Here is a 17371-nt window from a genome sequence, read left to right as displayed (position 1 = left end):
ATGAAAAATGAAACATGGTGGTTATTTGCTGTTACACCCCAAGTAAAAGCAGCAAGACTAGACAAGGACTGTGAGTAAAAAATCATTATTCAGCTTAAGTAGCTTGGCAGTTCTCACACCTCATATCAGCAGTTCATAAAAATCTCCCCTTTTAGCATGATACATTTAAGGGTTAGAGATTAGAAGTTTTCATTTGCTTGGACCAGATGCACTAAAACTCAGTGGTGCAGATGACCAGCCTCTGACAAAAGCATTTATGGTAGCATGAGGAAAGTAATTAAATACTTCAAATTCCAGGGGGGAGGAAGAGGGGGCAGGGGGAAATTAACTACCAACAATTTAAAGAGGCTTGTCTATACTGCACTTGCAGAGTTTCAAAAAAACATGCTGTGGCTAAGCATCTCTACCACTGTGCCCTTGGATGATTTCATCCTGATCAGATACAGTGTGATTCAGCTTGTTAGCTCATAGCATTAATCCTCCAACCACTTCCAAAGTCATGTTGAAGCACACATCCTGTAATTTGAGATCATGTCCCTGAATAGCATAGTTCACACAAGATCAGATCACTGAAAGAGATCACAGCAATACCAGGCTACACACTCAGGCAGACAGGTTACGGAATGGCAAATTATGGCTGCCAAAGGAGATGGGTGACACACAAGCACAAAAGCTGCAAGGCAGAAGCCAAATGAGGTGAGAGTTGGACTGGATCAAATAGGCAAGGAGGACAAGTCAGGGCACAGAGGTTGGTACTGGGAGAATTCAGCTTGCCAGAGAAACCAGAAAGTATCTCAGCAGTTCTCTGTATCTACATTCACACGCTGATAACAAACCACCTATCACACTCACAGCTAAATTACACCTATGGATTCTAGCAGGGGTTTTACACAGGAGGTAACGGCCTATCCCTGCACTGTGGTTACTCAGTAACCTCAAGCACAAGTATATGCAGGAAGTCTAAGTTCAGCTACGAACCTATGTAAAACCTGTTACCCTATTCTTCATTATTTTATTGGCACTAATTTATTTTCATTTTATTCAAGCAAAATTATACTTTCAATCCCATTATATCCAAAACATTATAATGGAATAGAAAGAACTGAGAAGTTTAAAAATGCAGGGTTAATTAACTTTGCACTAGAGACTTCATTTCTACATCTCCTGTCCACACTCACTTCACTGAACTGCAGACCCTTTCACAGTGAAACACGATGGTGAACTGAAAATTACTGAGGTTGTAGATCTCTAGTTTATTTCCCTGCAAATACCAAAGTCTATGAAAGGAAACTGACAGAAGATCATAAGAACAAAAAAGGTGGTCTCTACAATTAGAGTAGGCAAAAATCATTCTGCTGTCCTTGGTTCCAACTCTATTTTATAGTGAAGCCTTAGGGAAGCCACTTAAGTTGAGCTCTTCAGAATCACAGGGAAGATTCCATTACATTCAAGTGAAAGCTATGCTCTGAACAAAAAGAGCTGTAAAATGTTGATTACTTTCAAAAACCATATCAGTATGTTTGAAATTGAGCAACATGAGCAATCTTTTTGCAATTTTCAAGCATTACTGTTTAAATCTAAGCTGTAAAAAATAAATACTGTTGTCCAAGATAGGGGTCATATCCAGATAATATGCATGTGTCTGCAAACAATGGAACGGCCATTCTGGCAAACAAACCAAAACCTTTTCCTTCTCCTTTCCATTCTGCTACAGATTTCATACCAAAGGTATTGGGTGAAACCACAACAGCCCTCATCTAGCCATGCACAGGGAATCAAGGGAGTCTGCTTTTGTACTGGTCAAATAAGGTACCTTTAGAAGTAGTGTTGTGCGTGCATTCCAATGAAACCTCAAAGTAAATCAGGAATGTCACAGTCCTCTTTCAACTTACTGAGTAAGGAGGGAGCTGCAGCCCATAATGGTTAATTACATAGAGAAAGACCCACAGAGAGGTAGATTTTCTGGCGAACTACTTTAACAAAATCCACTGTTCAAAATTAGAACTTTAACATAATCCAGTACCATTATATATCTGCAAATCTCTGTAGGTGGATTTTAATACTGATTCAATTAATAGGTAGAATAGGTTTTAAGGAAATATTTTCTCTTTTGTTGTGAGTCTGCAAGAGAATAGGGGAAGACTGGTAGGAAACAAAAAGGTTATATGACAAGATAAAATGGCACCGAGTTACACTAGGAGAAGTTTATATTGCATAGTAGGAAAAATTTCTTCACCAAGACGGTTATCAAGCAAGACTGCTCAGGGAAGTGGTGAAGTCACTATCCCTGAAAGTATTTAAAAGATGTGTAGATGCGGCATGCAGGGACACGGTAGAGGGGTGGTTGTGCTGGAGTACTGGTTTGACTTGATGATCTTGGAGGTCTTTTCCAGTCTAAATAATTCTACAGTTCTGTGAATAGCAGGAGATACATCAGGAAAGATAAGCACAAGTAATCTAAAATACTTACACTTGTCATCTATACTAATCCCCACATACTTAAAAAAATTCTCTTGCAGCAGTGCATTTCTATGGGTATTCAAATTTCTTGTGAAACGACACCATACAGCTTTAATGTCAAGAGGAAGGAAAAAACACCTTTGCAGTAATTCAGTAAAATTACAGTAACATACTGCACTTTGAATTCCAATTTGTTTCTCACTAAAATAGTGAAGTATCTTTCTGTAATGAGATTCTAGCATAAGATTAAAAATGCACCGTTTGGTCTACCTGTATCATGACTAGACTAGTAACTTTGCAGTGTTATCATTCGGCAAATAATCATTCAATAATCATCTGACATATGTGGAGCCATCTCAGATCTGTATAGTAATAATCATGTCTGTCTGTGTTTGCTGGAGGATTTACCAGTTTGTCCATACAAAACAACTTGAAAGACTACAAAAAGCTCATGAACTGCTGAAGTACCTGTTCAGGTTACTCAGGCACACTGCTATTGTTAACCTAACATACTGTCAAGGCTCCCTGCTGTGTTTCCATTGCTTCTCTTTTGCTGGTCAGGCTATTCAAGCTCCACAAGGACCTGCCATTGAAAACTCCTGCTATGGAGAGGAATACTGAACGGTTTGCAGTGGTTAACACCCAAATGGCTTACCATGGGTAAAGGAATGTCAGTGCTAGCAAAAAAAGACAGTATGGATGTGTAGCTGTGGACAGCAGTCATTAGATTAGCTCAGCTGTGTTGAAAAACCACATTGTTTGCTGAGGACTGCCCTAAAGGGATAGCTCTGCCTCCTCATGCAGTAGTGCGCTCCTGCTGCTTTCTGCACAGTAAATTCAGTGATCCAACAATACTGGAGTGAGATGGATCAAGTGTTATTATGAATAAGGGGATTTGTTTTCAGCCAGGTCAGTGAGCTGACCTCACTTGCTCAGTAAGGGTTAACACAAGGGAGCATTGAGGAATGCAGGGCCTGGATCAGGAACACCACATCCTAATCTTAGTACAATTCCAGAAAGACATCCAGCAAAAGGAGAAACCTCTTCAGGCCTCTTAGTGGAGAAAATGCAAAATCAGATTCTGAGCAAAAATCACACTCATTGTGTTCCTTTCTAAGTGGGAAGGGGGGTAGATGAAAGGAAGCAGTTTAGCAAGAATCACTGTGCAGAAGGCTGGTTTATTTTTTTCAACTACACATCTTAAAAGCTCACTGTAATCTCCAGCCTAGACATTTGTTACTTTTAAGAGGATAAAAGGCACATAGATTTGGTGTAGAATGAAACCACATTTTGATTGTCATGTAAGTTTTGACCCTTCCATGGATTTCTGAAACAGCCCTGCAATAACACTAGGAACAACAGACTAGCATTGTTTTCCAATATGAAACTCAAAGCAGTTCCTACTTTTATCAGAAGGGGTCCGAACCAATCTGACATACTAGGCAGAGTTTGTTTTGTGTCTGTAATTTTACAGTCCATGCGTTGTAGGACTCTCATCCACACTGGAATGCCTATATATAGCAATATAAATCAATAATCTCGTCTTAAGTTGTCTAGGTAAAAATAAGGATTAGCAAGACCCAAGTGGGAAGTTAACACATAAAAACAGTAATCAACTTGAAAGTCCAATACATTTCTGAAAGAAACAATACTTTGGTCCCCTCTGAAACACTGAAATGCACAAATGTAAGAAAAATGGTTGCTAATGCAACTGTTCAGGAATGCACAGTACTGAAAACAGTTCTCAAGCACTCTTTTTTTAAGACTAAACTTTTATCAACTCTATGCATTTAAACCAAACTGCAATAAGAAAGCTCAAATCTTAATTTCAATTTGTTAGAAAAGTAGAGGCATTTAGTTAGAAAACTATTCGAGCATTTAAACAAACATCAAAGCAAGAGACTGACTTTAGTGTATCCTCATGCAAACCCAAATCCTTTCAGTTGTTGCCAAGATTTTAACATGTCAAGGGTCTCCTGGATCCTTGCCAATTTATCTTCAAGGACAAGCTTCAGTACTAGCAGGAACAATACCACACCATATCAGCACATCTGCAACACCTCTAGCTTGTACACTGGGTACCATGCTTTAGCTTTAGTCACACCTCCAGAACCCAGCAGCACTGAGTCAGTTTCTGACACACAAGTGTTAACAGTAAAATTCTGCCCAAGCACAAACCGAATGTCAACACCTGCCTGGCTAAACAAAGGAGAAGGAAGAAATTACAAATCCACAGAGCGCAGTTGCCTACAGGACCCTGACAACTTGGCAAGCACTCGGGTCAAGGCCCTATTCTCAGTCACCAGTCGCTCATTTATGTATTTCAAAGATTGAATCTGCTTTATTTGTTGCAGGTTCTGCAGGAATCAAAGAAACAGGAGTGAAAATGAGGAAAAAAACAGGTATCCTCGATGAGCAGAATTGAAAGAAAACTTAGAAGAGACAGTCCTGTTTAAGTAAACAAGTCACTGTGAAAGGAAAGTATCAAGCAAGTGGCACATTCTTGAAAAGCAATCTAAGTACCAGTAGTGATTAGTCACAGCTTTCCAAAACAGTTCAGGATGCATTAACAATGAGAGCTATTCCTGGAATTCTTCACTTAACATCCTAATTGCACAAACTGAATCTCCTATTCAAAACTCTGTACATAATGACACATTTAATATATACTTTTTAACAACTGTGCAACAAACTATGGGAAGAATATTTAATCTTTAATTCAAAACCATCACTTATTGTTTATTGAAAGCAAACTTCTAGAAAAAGCAATATATTTGTATTTTTTACTTTCATCAGAAGCCCAGCTTCCCCTAGAAGCTTACATCCTGTCTTTTACTCTTAGGCAGACAATTTTTTTTCTCTACCACAGTTTGTTTTTTCTGTATTTCACTTCTGAAAACACCTCAAGGAATCACAGACCTTGTGCCCTCTCTTACAGCAAACTATCTTGTCCAAGGGAGACAGACGTGTCAGTTGCTCTTCTGCCTGCCAATTTCAATTACTTGAACAGAATTTGGTGCATGTATTTTAATGAAAACTATTTGGAAGTTAATGCCATTTCCAAGCACCAGAGGGAGCTCAAAAATGAGCTTAAAAGAAAACTTCTTATTAATCAGTAAAAAATATCAAATGTCAAAATAATGGTACTTTCACAGTGCACTTAAATTATATTAAACACTTAAATTTGGTTGGCCATATCCAGTGTTTATATGAAAAGACATAAAAGAAAATAAACCCACCCAAATTCTCACCCTTCCTAATCATAGCAGAGGGTTTAACATTGATAAAGACTGGTTAAAAAACGCCAAGCAAAACAGAAATGAAATTTATTTTTAAAATAATATTGCTTCTGCGATTCACTTTATATTTCTGAAAAAAATCAGAAATCAATATGGTAAGTGTTACTCATTTGTCAATAGCTCAAATCTACCTACTGCATCTTGCTAACTAAAACCTGATTCACACTATACAAACAGAAGCTTTTGATATTGCAACATGCCATCTAATTAATAAAGAACATGAGATAAAGATTGAAACTACATTTAATGCTTAAATATCTGTGCAATTATATGCTACCACTATTTAACAATAATGGATTTTAATAATAGTAATTAGTAAATTAAACTCACAAGTATCACATCAAAATTGTAGACTGCAATTCCACCTTGATTAGTTCAAGATGTTTCACCTCTGAATGTTTCTTTTTAGCCACGTTACAGTATCCTAGAACTCAGCACCTTCTTCGTTATTGTACACACACAGCTGCTTACGCTAGCACCGCAGCTTTGCTACAAGTTGTGTGACAGGAGTGATCGGACATGCAGCTGTAACTTAAGTTATTTTCTAGTGAAATTATACAGAACAGTAATACTGCCAGACTATGTCTCACTGACATAATAATACAGTTTGTATTAATAGTGTACTAATTTACTTACTTTCAGTTCCTCTTCCATTTCAGATATCCTTCTTTCTAGCGCTCTTCTTTCCTAAATCAGAAGATGTGTGTTAATGCTGAACAATATAATGTTTTAAAAATTACAGCTTGCAAATACTGTGGTAACTGTGAAATACTTCAAGTTTCAAAGATCATACAACCAAAAGCATAGTGTGGACAGAAAACTTGTGATGGCAGTGATATATAGAAATTTGGCCAATATGGGATTTTAATATCCAAAGAAGAAGAAATACAGAAACTCATATCTAGTCCTACAAAACATACCCCTTCCATTTCACTAATTTAGAAAGGTTTTAAGTACAACTTGTTTGGATTTATTTTTTATGAGCTAGGCTTTTGTAAGACCTTTATATTGAAGAAATGCAGAAAATGATCAGAAACAAACATGAATATTAAAAGATAAAAGCACAAAAGCATAAAGTTTTCGCAGACAAAAGTAGCTGAAACATCTGTCTCAGCTCAGTGGTATCTGTCCACACTCCAAACTGCAACCTAGTGTTGATACAATTGACATTATGAGACTCAGCTCAGTACCAGAGAAATCTAGTTATGTGAGATCAGCTGCTTCTTGAGAAAATGTTTCCAGAATATTTTCTGCATTTCTCATATAGTTTAATTTTCCTTTTATTTCTCTTTTTACCTGAGAAGCAGGAGAAATTATCCTTTGTATATGAACTTAATTGCACTAATTATATAACCAAGCCAGCTTATGGAAAGTTAGCTTAGGGTTTTCTATACTACACTGCAGTCTGCAGTGTAGGTAAGTTTTATTTTGTTTAAACCTATTTTTCAACACATCTGACAGATGAGAAGCTAATGCAACAGACTTTGGGGTTTATAGCTTGATTGCTTGCTTTCCTGTGTCAGACGATGCAGTGTATCTCATTTAAAAAGCAGCTGCAGTTATCAGCTATCTACATTCAGATTTTTTTCCAGAGGGTGAGAGGCAAAAGCAACAGATTATTGCGAAGTGGACATATGCATCTGCATACAACAGTGTTATGCAAACAGCAAGCAGCATTGACTGAGGTGTGTAAAACTTTGGTTAGATCATACCGCCCAGTAGATACTGACTCTTGCCGGACACCTTTCAGATATAAATCATTTGAATTTAGTTTAATCACAGTGCAGTTATACCCCAACATTTTCCCATCATAGCAAACAACTTTCATTTTTATCATAGTAATAAATAGATTACTGCAGTTGTTACTACTTAATGTACTTAACTCCTTTGAATTAAGACTTCTTTTATAATGACAGTAATGAGCATAAGTACCAGTGAATTAATGGATGTAAGTAACTAACAAAAACCCCACACTGTCTTACAATACTTAGAATTTTATCAGTTACCTACTTGTTTTGCAGAATAACATAACTATGTGTTCTTGTATTAAGCAATATTCAACATTTTTTCAATTACCAAGAGATGAATGATCAAAAAAATCTCAACATTTCAGGTGTCTAGAAATTCTTAATCCTTTAGAAGCATTTGCTTAACTAGTATGTTGAGCTTGTCTATTAGCAATAGAAACCAATTCAGTAAAATCTTTAACTGACTTTTTACACTTCACATTATACAAAAGAAACAAGTAGACTGGTCTAGATATAACAGTCTTTGTAAAACCATTTTGTTCCTATTAGATGAAGCTATGCTCCTCTTTTTCTTGAGCTGCTTACTCTTGGAACTGGCCTGAGGGATTGCCAATGAAATAATGCACTCAGTTTCACTGAGAAGATTTGCCGGTATTATTAGATTATTTCCTGGACTCAAAGAAAGTACTTAAAATCTGTGAGGTCTAGAATTTTATGATATACTTTCTCAACTCTGTAAGGTATGCCAAAGAACATTTGTAACTCACAAAAAAAGAAAAAAATACATGCTAATCTCTCATCTTATAAAACTGTCCCCCCCCCAGAGCTATACAATTTTTAAGAAGTAAAACCAGATATATATGCCTACATATATTTGCATATTCAATTCTACAAAGAAATATATATCGCCACAATTCAAATTCCCAGCTGAAGAATTCTAAATTTGGGAAAACAATTGTTTAAAGGCACCTACAGTTTTCTGAATTCTAATCCAGACTGAAACCTGTAAGTTTAAGTTGTGGTTTTAAGTTTTATTACTATATCACACAAAATTCTGCAAAGGGCTGTTAGCACATTTGGCAGAGTGACAGGTTGTTAAAGAAACCCTTATTTTTGCCCTTGCACGTGTGCTCTGATCTGTACCCCCATACCCATGGAAATAGCTCCTTTCTGACAAACACTTTTAAAATGAACAATAATCACAATGCATCCCCAAGTCATATCCTGGAAACCCAGTTTTGAAGGGTGAATTTAAATATTTTCTGCATTTTACTACTGTGCAAATCTAGGCTTAATACATATTGTCATTTTCTTCACTGAAAAGGTAGGTTTCATCTTGAAAATGTCACAGTTCGAAGATACTGTCAGCTCTTTCTCTGTCAGCCTTTTATTTCTTACAATTTTTCCTCACTACTCTACTTTTGTCCTCTCCTCTTCTCTATGTAATTTATATAAAAATCTTTAGTTTTATATTATATTAGAAAACTCTACGATTTTTTAAAATTTTTGCATTTTCATTGCTGTATTACAGATTAAAAAGGTGTCTAAAATTATTTTTAAATGCCAAATTCAGTAAGCCTATTTCTAGAGATCAGCTATTGATGACTAGCAGTTGGGAATCCTGCTTCAGTCACATTCAAAGTGAAACTTCAGATTTAAACAATACAGAAAATACCATAATAAATATATTCCTCATTTAAATTTCTGTGTGAAAAGAAGTGTGTAATTATAAACCAGATTCAGATCCACAAATTTTGTATAAATCCTGTTTCAGCCACACAGCACCTCAGTTAACTGTTTTATCCACTAGCTTTAATACTAATACATTAAGGGAAAATAACATTTCTGAAAGACATTTTTCTGTTGAACTGAGTGTCTTAAAAAAAGTGCAGAAATTTCCAAAAAAGCAAGTTGTTTTAATGCAGTGGCCTGTTCTGGGAGAAAGTCAAGCAGTAACTTAAGACTGAAATAATGTCTATCTATGCAGTACTCCATGCATTACCTATGAACCCACAAAGTAATGGATGCAGCTACATCTATTAAATAATTAAATGTCCACTTGTGTGGCCATGCTAGCAAGCAGAAAACCAATTATCTGCTGCTGAAACCTTCCGACTGATTAAATCACACCAAGATGCACAAAAATTGAAGAGAGAAATAGGTGCTAAACGGCAGCAATTAACTGCAGAGACTATTAAAATAAAGATAATGAAACTTCAGGAAGTGCCTGGGAGTATTTCTACATCCCCAGGTGCTCCTGTAAAATCCATTTGTTTATATACTGGACAGCTTTGTATAACTAAAACTTGTTTTTGAAACCTAAAATACTGGAAAATCAGTACAAAAGGTTAATGAATATGAAATTTACTGGGGATAAACAAATGTTTACCACATCACTTCCTACTCTCAAAGTCTAATTATTTTTTCCAGTTTGTCTCTAATGTGCCACTCCAGGATCAAGGGAAAAGAACATGTGGTGTTCAGAGTCATGAAGGAAGCCAAGGCCACCACAAAATCAATGTAGTTTGCTTTACACCGCTGTGAAACTAAACTTTTACATGGCTGGATTTTAAATTAGCATGAAATTACACAGTAAAATGATCATGTATCCAACTTTTGAAATATTTCCCGTAGTCTATCTCACACATGAATTTAGTGCAGGATTTCTTATTCAATTTAGGGCTGTCTCTGACTCTGATGTCCCTCCTTCTGCACTGCTTACTCATTCTTCCAATTTCACCCCCCAGCCCATTATCATATTCCTCTGGAAAAAGTTACAGTGCAAGGAAAGAGGCAGATAAAGATAATTTTGTACCATTAGTAGGTTTAAGGTCTCATGTCTATGTGGCAGAAATAGCTATCTCATTACCAACAATAATTGGTGCCTCTGGAAAACTCTGAGGAAATCCTCTGTACCTTGGAAATGTGTTAAAAGATAAGACCCAATTAATCTGCTTAACCCTCTGGAATGCCAACACTGTTTTGGATGAGATGGAACAAGTGGCAGATCCCTGGAGAGTAGCAGAGTTTAGAAACTGGTTATCAGGAAGGAGCAGGCAAACTAAAGGCAATTATTAAAAGTAATTCCCATCTCACATTCATTGCCACTTTGAAACCTAAAATCCCCAAATCCCCTAAAAAATGCAAGTTATAAGAAAGGCTTCTGTTCCTACTCAAATACATCCAAATCATAGCTTACAAAACAAACTAAAACAAAGCTTGGAGTATTTAAAAGTTCTTTGGCAGAAACTCACCCTTTTCTCCATTTCCAAAAGTGATCTGTCAGCAAATCTTTCTTGTCTCTGAAACACAAAATTGATGAAGACATTGACATGTGCTTTGAAACAACAAAGAACTGAGGAAAAAAAACCCAATTAGACATTTTAGTATTCTGTCTGAAGTATGGAATCAAAAACATTTTAAGGTGTGTTCAGGGAAGTAACACCGAAATAAAGAATAAGCTGGATTTATCATGCACTTCTTCGGTGTCCATCCCTGCAATTTAATCACTACACATCCTTTGGCTAACAGGAGTAACATAGTATTTCTCTATAAAAGCATTACTAAACAGGTATCTTTTAAATGCTCCTCACTAACGTTTGCAGGGTACACATAGAAGACAATAAAGTACAGGTAAATTGTGTAAATATGATCTGACAATATGAAACATTCTACAGCAAGACTAGACAAATTTAGACAAATCTAACTCCAGTATATGTGTCTTGTATAACTGTATGCAGCACTGTTACCTGACAGCAGTTACTGGTAACAGGAATGCACTATTTGCCCTTCACTTCCAAGATAAAGCTATCTAACCAGCTATCTAACCAGCCAAATTGGTTAACTGGTTAACCAGAACTGGCAGGTTATACCAATTTGCCAGCAGGTTTATGAATTAATCAATCAATCCTGATTGTCAGTTTGAATATAAGCTTAACAGTGTATAAAGTGTTTACCCTGCAAAAAAGTTGCATGCAGATACGTGCTTACAAGAACCACTACTACCTAAGTAGGCAGGAAGCAGTCTCACACATTTTGTTCACAGCTGAAGACCAGAATCCAGCACTCTTTTTTCTTTGAAAGAGAGAAATACTCTTCTCCATTCCCATCTTTGGATAAAAAACAAAGCTGATGCCTAGTAAAGAGTAGACCATAGCCTGGGGTGCTTTTGGTTACTATCTACATTGCTGGTTAACTACATGTGTGTTTCTTTTATACAAACCTGAGTGGTCTTCTCCAACTGTAGCTTAAGTTCTGTAAGTTCCATGTTGGTGTCATGTAACTGTGCTTTCAGTTTTTCATTTTCAGCTAGAATCTGTTCATAAAGCTAAGAGAAAATATTTGTTAAAAAATATCAGATAATAGTGAGATAAACAAAAAAACTTCAAAATTATGATGAACCACATGTACAGTTAACAAATACATTAACAGTCTAAGAAGTAAAATAAAGATGTTTAAAAACAGCAAGCAAGGTAAGGAACTACTACTAAACATTTCTAGAAACAAAGCAGTTTTGTATACGGAGCACACAACTTACCTTACAATAATTAAGCCATTTCTTTTTCTTCAGACTTCACAGATTACCCCACCACAGTTAACTTTTCAACAAACTCCTGCTCTATTTTAAAACAAGATCTAAACATATTTTTACCTTATATGTATGTAAGATGGTAAACATAATAAAAGGCTTCACATATGGGTACATCAGTTTCAATTTTACTTTTCTTATGATAAATACTATCATATTATTTTTTTTATTTGACTGTATCTTTGCTCCTCTGGATTTCTCTCTTGCCTTGAAAAGTACAAGTCAGATGTTTCATAATGTCTATTTTTCCCCACTGTAATGGTTGCTGTGCTTCCCCATTCAGCTAAGTTACTTTAAGCAGCATTTCTGATGCAATGTGAGACTACTTTCACACAATTTAAGAAAAACAGCAGTGAAATTCTGTTTTTGCAACAAACTTATTGGATCAGATACCTTCTTAAAATCAGGGCTATCATCTTTTTCTAGTCTACTGCAGTATGGTTTTCGATCTTCAAGGTAACTCTGTGATCCCGATCGCCCCTGTGCTGATTCGTAACGATCACCTGCAGACATGCTGAGTGATCCTGTATCATATCTGTAAAACAAAAGTTCTGATTTTTCTTTGCCTTTGCAGCCAAACTGAGATCCCTGACTGTCTCAAACATTTTGACTTTGCTGCTATCCAGCTGAAAACAACCAAATGTAATTATGTACTTTAGTCAGACTACCATCTTCTAATTTAACGGAAATTTAATTTTTACATTCTCCAGTACTTCAAGATTCTGTGTGAAATTGTTTTCAGATTGCTCAGTCTGCAGAATAATTCATGAAGAGAAGTATTTTAAATGTAATTGAATTATTTAATGCAAGCAAATATTTACATGTCTTAAAATACTTTAAACTAGCTTAGATAGCCTAATTCTTCTTTATTTATAAAGAACATATATTTCTCATTTAAGTGTTTTAAATAAAACACTAGATGACTAGGCTACATGAATTTTAAGTTTTATTACAGAAATCAGGATTTCAAAACTATTTGCTGTGAATTCTAGTATTTCAACAAGCAGTTGATGAAACAAATCTTTAGTAGTCTTTATCCTAACAACTCAATAACAACTGGTATTAATAAAGCTAAGAGTAATTTTACACTCTTCACTCTTCACTAATCATGTGGTAGAGCAGTTTTATTTAACAGGTTTTCACCAGTCAGAAAATAATAAAATTTGATCATCAAACCTAATTGTCCAAAAAGAAATGAAATTAAAAAAAATTATCAGTCTTTCAGTATTTACTTTTTAACAAATCTTCAGAGGCTGTATTTTTCTTAAGGTTACGTAGAAAATTTACAGTAGGATATTCTAAAATAGAGGCAACAAGAACCTTTTGTCTTCTTTGTAAAAGCTGGGTCCATGCTAAAAAACTTGTAGGGCATTATACTGCGTCCCTTATGTTTTATGAAGTGCCCAGCCTGCCTTCAGTGCACTACAAATACGGAGCTGAACATAGTCCCCAGCATGAAGTATTCCACCACGCATGGCAGCACTGTAGCTTTACAATCATACTTCATGCAAAACGTTAAGTATCATCACAGCCTTTTAAAAGCTCAGTCCAACTACTGGATTTAAGCTGAACTTGTAGTTAAATAACTTAAAAATGACAACATGTGGACAGAAAGTATAACAATTAATTTGTTTAAATTGCACATACCTTGAAAGGCTCTCACTCTGAGGTGGGGAGAGGTAAAAAGAGAGAAAAAGAATGGCTTGGTCAGTAATTTAATTAAAATGTATAACAATCTGTAAACAAATACAACCAAGCAGTTATGCCAAATGCACATGCTATCCACCAGTATGTATTATCTGAACTGTGACAAACCTCAATTTTGTTATGCCTGGAAAAGAAGAAATATGTGCTAGAATGCACTTGACAAAGTATGATTTACAAGGACATTAACCTAACACTCTGAAAGTCTGGAGTGTCCTAAACAGTGGAGTTATTTCAGCAGTTGGTGCATTGTGGGTTTGCTTCCCTGCTATCAAGGGCATCAGAACAACGCTCCTCAAATTCAGTGTTCCTTCTTTCTCTTCTTTAACATCAGCTATGATGTTTTGAACTTAATGACTTCAGCTCAAAACAATAAATTAAGATACAGGACCACTGTTACAACATAGCATGAGTGGAAACAAGTTACTACACTAACAACATAATGAAGTACTTATTAGACTAAACTTATATGACAGTAAATTTTGTCCCTGTGGATTCACCTGGAATGAATGAATGAATGAATGAATGAAAGTAATATAAAAAAATCAAACTCTCTTTAGTTGACAAGTGCAACAATTAAAATTGATGACTTAAGAGTGAGGGAGTGTCCTCTAAGCATTACATCAGTTACATAAACCTTTTTCCCCTCTGTGTGATCAACAGAGATTCATAATTTCTTCCAATTTTTATTCTAATCTTGATTGAAGACATTTCAGTCGAGAAACTCTACTGATGTATCATCACCTGGACATCCTCCAATGTTATTCACCTAGCAGTGGCTGAAGCCTTCCCCATAGGTGATTTTCTGGGGGGTGCTGATGTGGCTTGCTTGGTTTCCTTTTATAGAAGGAAACTCTTTTTTCAATGTACATAGGTAAACAGCCACATTCTCCACAATACACTCAATTTCCCCTTTTACACCTTGAAGTGCACTTACTGCACAGAGGATATTAAAGGTACATGCTATAGCCTAACCACTCCTAATAAAACATCACTATTTTCTGTCAAGAGAATGAATAATGCTGCAAATTAAGAAATTTTGTAGATTATGACACAATTTGTCCATAAATTATAAACTAACCACAGTTGTAGTATCTATTTAAATTACTAGGGCTTTTTTGCAATGCATCATACTTAAAAACCAGCTACACAGAAACACTTAATCTACCAAAGAAACATCCAACTTCCTTATTTTTAAGTGGCTATCCTACAACTGAGTTCTATGATTATTTTTCAGCATGAACACCAATTTCCTTCAACAACATGGCATTTTTTGTGCCAATTCAAGAACTCCTCTGCTCTTAATATTAAAAAGCCTGAACAAAATTAGAGAACAACCTCAAACTATCGAAAGTGCTTAGCAAAGTCTGACTTCTCTTTAATAGCTTTCCTTTCAGGCCAAGGAGACAAAAGAGTTCTGAAGAACAAGAAAGGACAAACTGAAATCTTACAAGACAGAACCAGACACAGGATTTGAGGTGTGACTTCATCAGTGCCAAGTACAGGGGGACAATCCCTGCCCTGCTCCTGCTGGCCACACTATTGCTGATCCAGGCCAGGATGCCTTTGGCCTTCTTGGCCACCTGGGCACATGCTGCCTCATGTTCACCCACTGTCACCAGCATCCCCAGCTACTTTATCCTTTGGGTAGTTTCCAGCCACTCTGTGCCCAGCCTGTAGCACTGCATGGGGTTGCTGTGACCCCATGTTGTTGGGGTGTAGGACCCAGCACTTGGCCTTACTGAACCTCATCCAGCTGGCCTTGGCCCATTGATCCAGCCTGTTGAGGTTCCTCTGCAGAGCTGCCGGACCTCCAGCAGATCAACACTGCTGCCAAGCTTGGTGTTATCTGCAAATTGACTGAGGGTGCCCTAGATCCCTTCAGCCAGGTCCTGGATGAAAGTATTGAATGGGACTGGCCCCAACACTGAACCCTGGAGAATTCCATTCATGAGCAGGTGTCAGCTGGATGGAATTTCATTCACCACCACTCTCTGGGCCTGGGCACATAGCAAAAAGTGCACCTGTCCAAGAACTCTTGGTCTGTCAATTCTACTCTTGTCCACCATTCCAGCCCAACACACTCACCCTTTTAATAATACTCATAATTTTGGGACTGATTTAGTCCTATTTCACTGTAATGTTACTAATTCTACCAGAATCACCACACACAATGTTCTACCAAAATTCATCTCTACAGAACAGAGTATGAAGTACAGTAATTTCCCAAATACAAGCCGCACTGAGTATAAGCTGCATCGCCAGGTGTTGGCAAACGTTTCTTTCTTTGTCCATAAATTAGCTGCACCTGAGTATAAGCCGCTCTGTCGTTTGCAGGGAGGACCCTCATGCAACAAAGTTGCCAAATAGTAACAGAACGGCGGCAGCGTGGGGTTTACTGGCTTGGCTCGGCCATGCGGGCTCGGGGCTGCCGACAGGTCTGGGTGGCCCAGCTCGGCGCTGCCGCTCGGTGGCAGTGGGGCACAGAGCCTGCCGGCACCTGCGGCAGCGGTGGGAGGTGGGGATGGAGCCACCCCGTTCCTGTGGCGGTGGCACACGGGGACGGGAGCCCCCCAAGCCGCGGGGCCAGCAGTATGGAGCCCGCTGCCTCCCCTCGGGCCGCGGGGCCAGCAGGAGAGAGCCCTCGCCTTCCCCCCGGGCCCCGCGGCCAGCAGGAGGGAGCTGCCCCGCCTTCCCCACCCCTTGTGCTGCCTGCACGGAGCAGCTCCACCCACCGTGCAACAGAGTAACCAATTTGTAACAACCGCGTAAATGCCTGGTTGTACTGGCAGGCGCTCAACTTTGCAGTTTGCACTGACTCTGTTTGCACTCCCAGGGTTGAAAATGTCACAAAATTATTCACATATTGGCCGCTCCTGAGTATTAGCCGCATTTCCGGTGCGGAAGCAAAATTTTGGTCAAAACGGTGCAGCTTGTATTTGTGAAATTACTGTAATTACAGCTCTAAGGATATTGATACACACTATTGGGAGGAAAGGAAACAAGACTATGCAGTTACATTAATGTGGCACAGGAATAAAAGATACAGCAAATCAAAATGGCACAGAATGAGTCTCAACTGAAATATTTAATAGATGCATAATGGAAGCTTTTACAAAAAAGAAAGAAGCATCACTTGAGTTTTATTCCTAAGTAATGAACCTGATTCTGTAGTGTGCTACTCCAGGGTTTAGGTCAAAGGAAATACATTCTTCTTATAGCCCAGCTTATGTAACTGATTCTTTTTAACACCTCTTCATCCCACTGTCAAACACCATTCTGTTTTTAAGGACTTTTCCCATCAAATCAAGCCTATTGTACTGTTACAACTGACTTTTTTATCAAGAACAATAATACTCATTTAGGATATTCAGAAAACCATTTTGTTCACTGAAGAAATTACATACCTTGCGCTCTTCAACTTTCTGAGTTTCCTTAAATTAACTTTTCATATCATTTAATTATAATAATCACAACACCGGGCTTAATCTTCAAAGGTTTTAATTAATGTGTGTAAATAACTGGACATAATTTATCTGAAAATAACAATGTAGGTGAAATAAAGATTTTGC

General features: G+C 37.3%; 1 protein-coding gene across 3 annotated transcripts in view; it reads right to left on the bottom strand.

Moving 5' to 3' along the window:
• PPP1R12A (protein phosphatase 1 regulatory subunit 12A) overlaps positions 1-17371 on the bottom strand; it is a 115841-nt gene that overhangs the window by 2149 nt on the left and 96321 nt on the right. For 2 of the 3 annotated variants that reach the window (XM_033057586.2, XM_033057587.2), the window contains 5 exons: positions 13743-13759; positions 12489-12630; positions 11730-11834; positions 10762-10809; positions 6396-6446 (listed from right to left, as the gene is read on the bottom strand). In XM_033057586.2, coding sequence (XP_032913477.1) covers positions 6396-6446; positions 10762-10809; positions 11730-11834; positions 12489-12630; positions 13743-13759 — 363 coding nt within the window. Of the gene's footprint in view, positions 1-4371; positions 4818-6395; positions 6447-10761; positions 10810-11729; positions 11835-12488; positions 12631-13742; positions 13760-17371 lie in introns of those variants that run through there. The other variant, XM_033057588.2, reaches the window with a different exon arrangement.

Source organism: Catharus ustulatus, chromosome 4 (genome assembly GCF_009819885.2).
Source record: "Catharus ustulatus isolate bCatUst1 chromosome 4, bCatUst1.pri.v2, whole genome shotgun sequence".
In the NCBI taxonomy this organism is placed as follows: Eukaryota; Metazoa; Chordata; class Aves; order Passeriformes; family Turdidae; genus Catharus; species Catharus ustulatus.
Note: the sequence above shows the minus strand (reverse complement) of the source record. Positions and strands in the feature narration are given on the sequence as shown.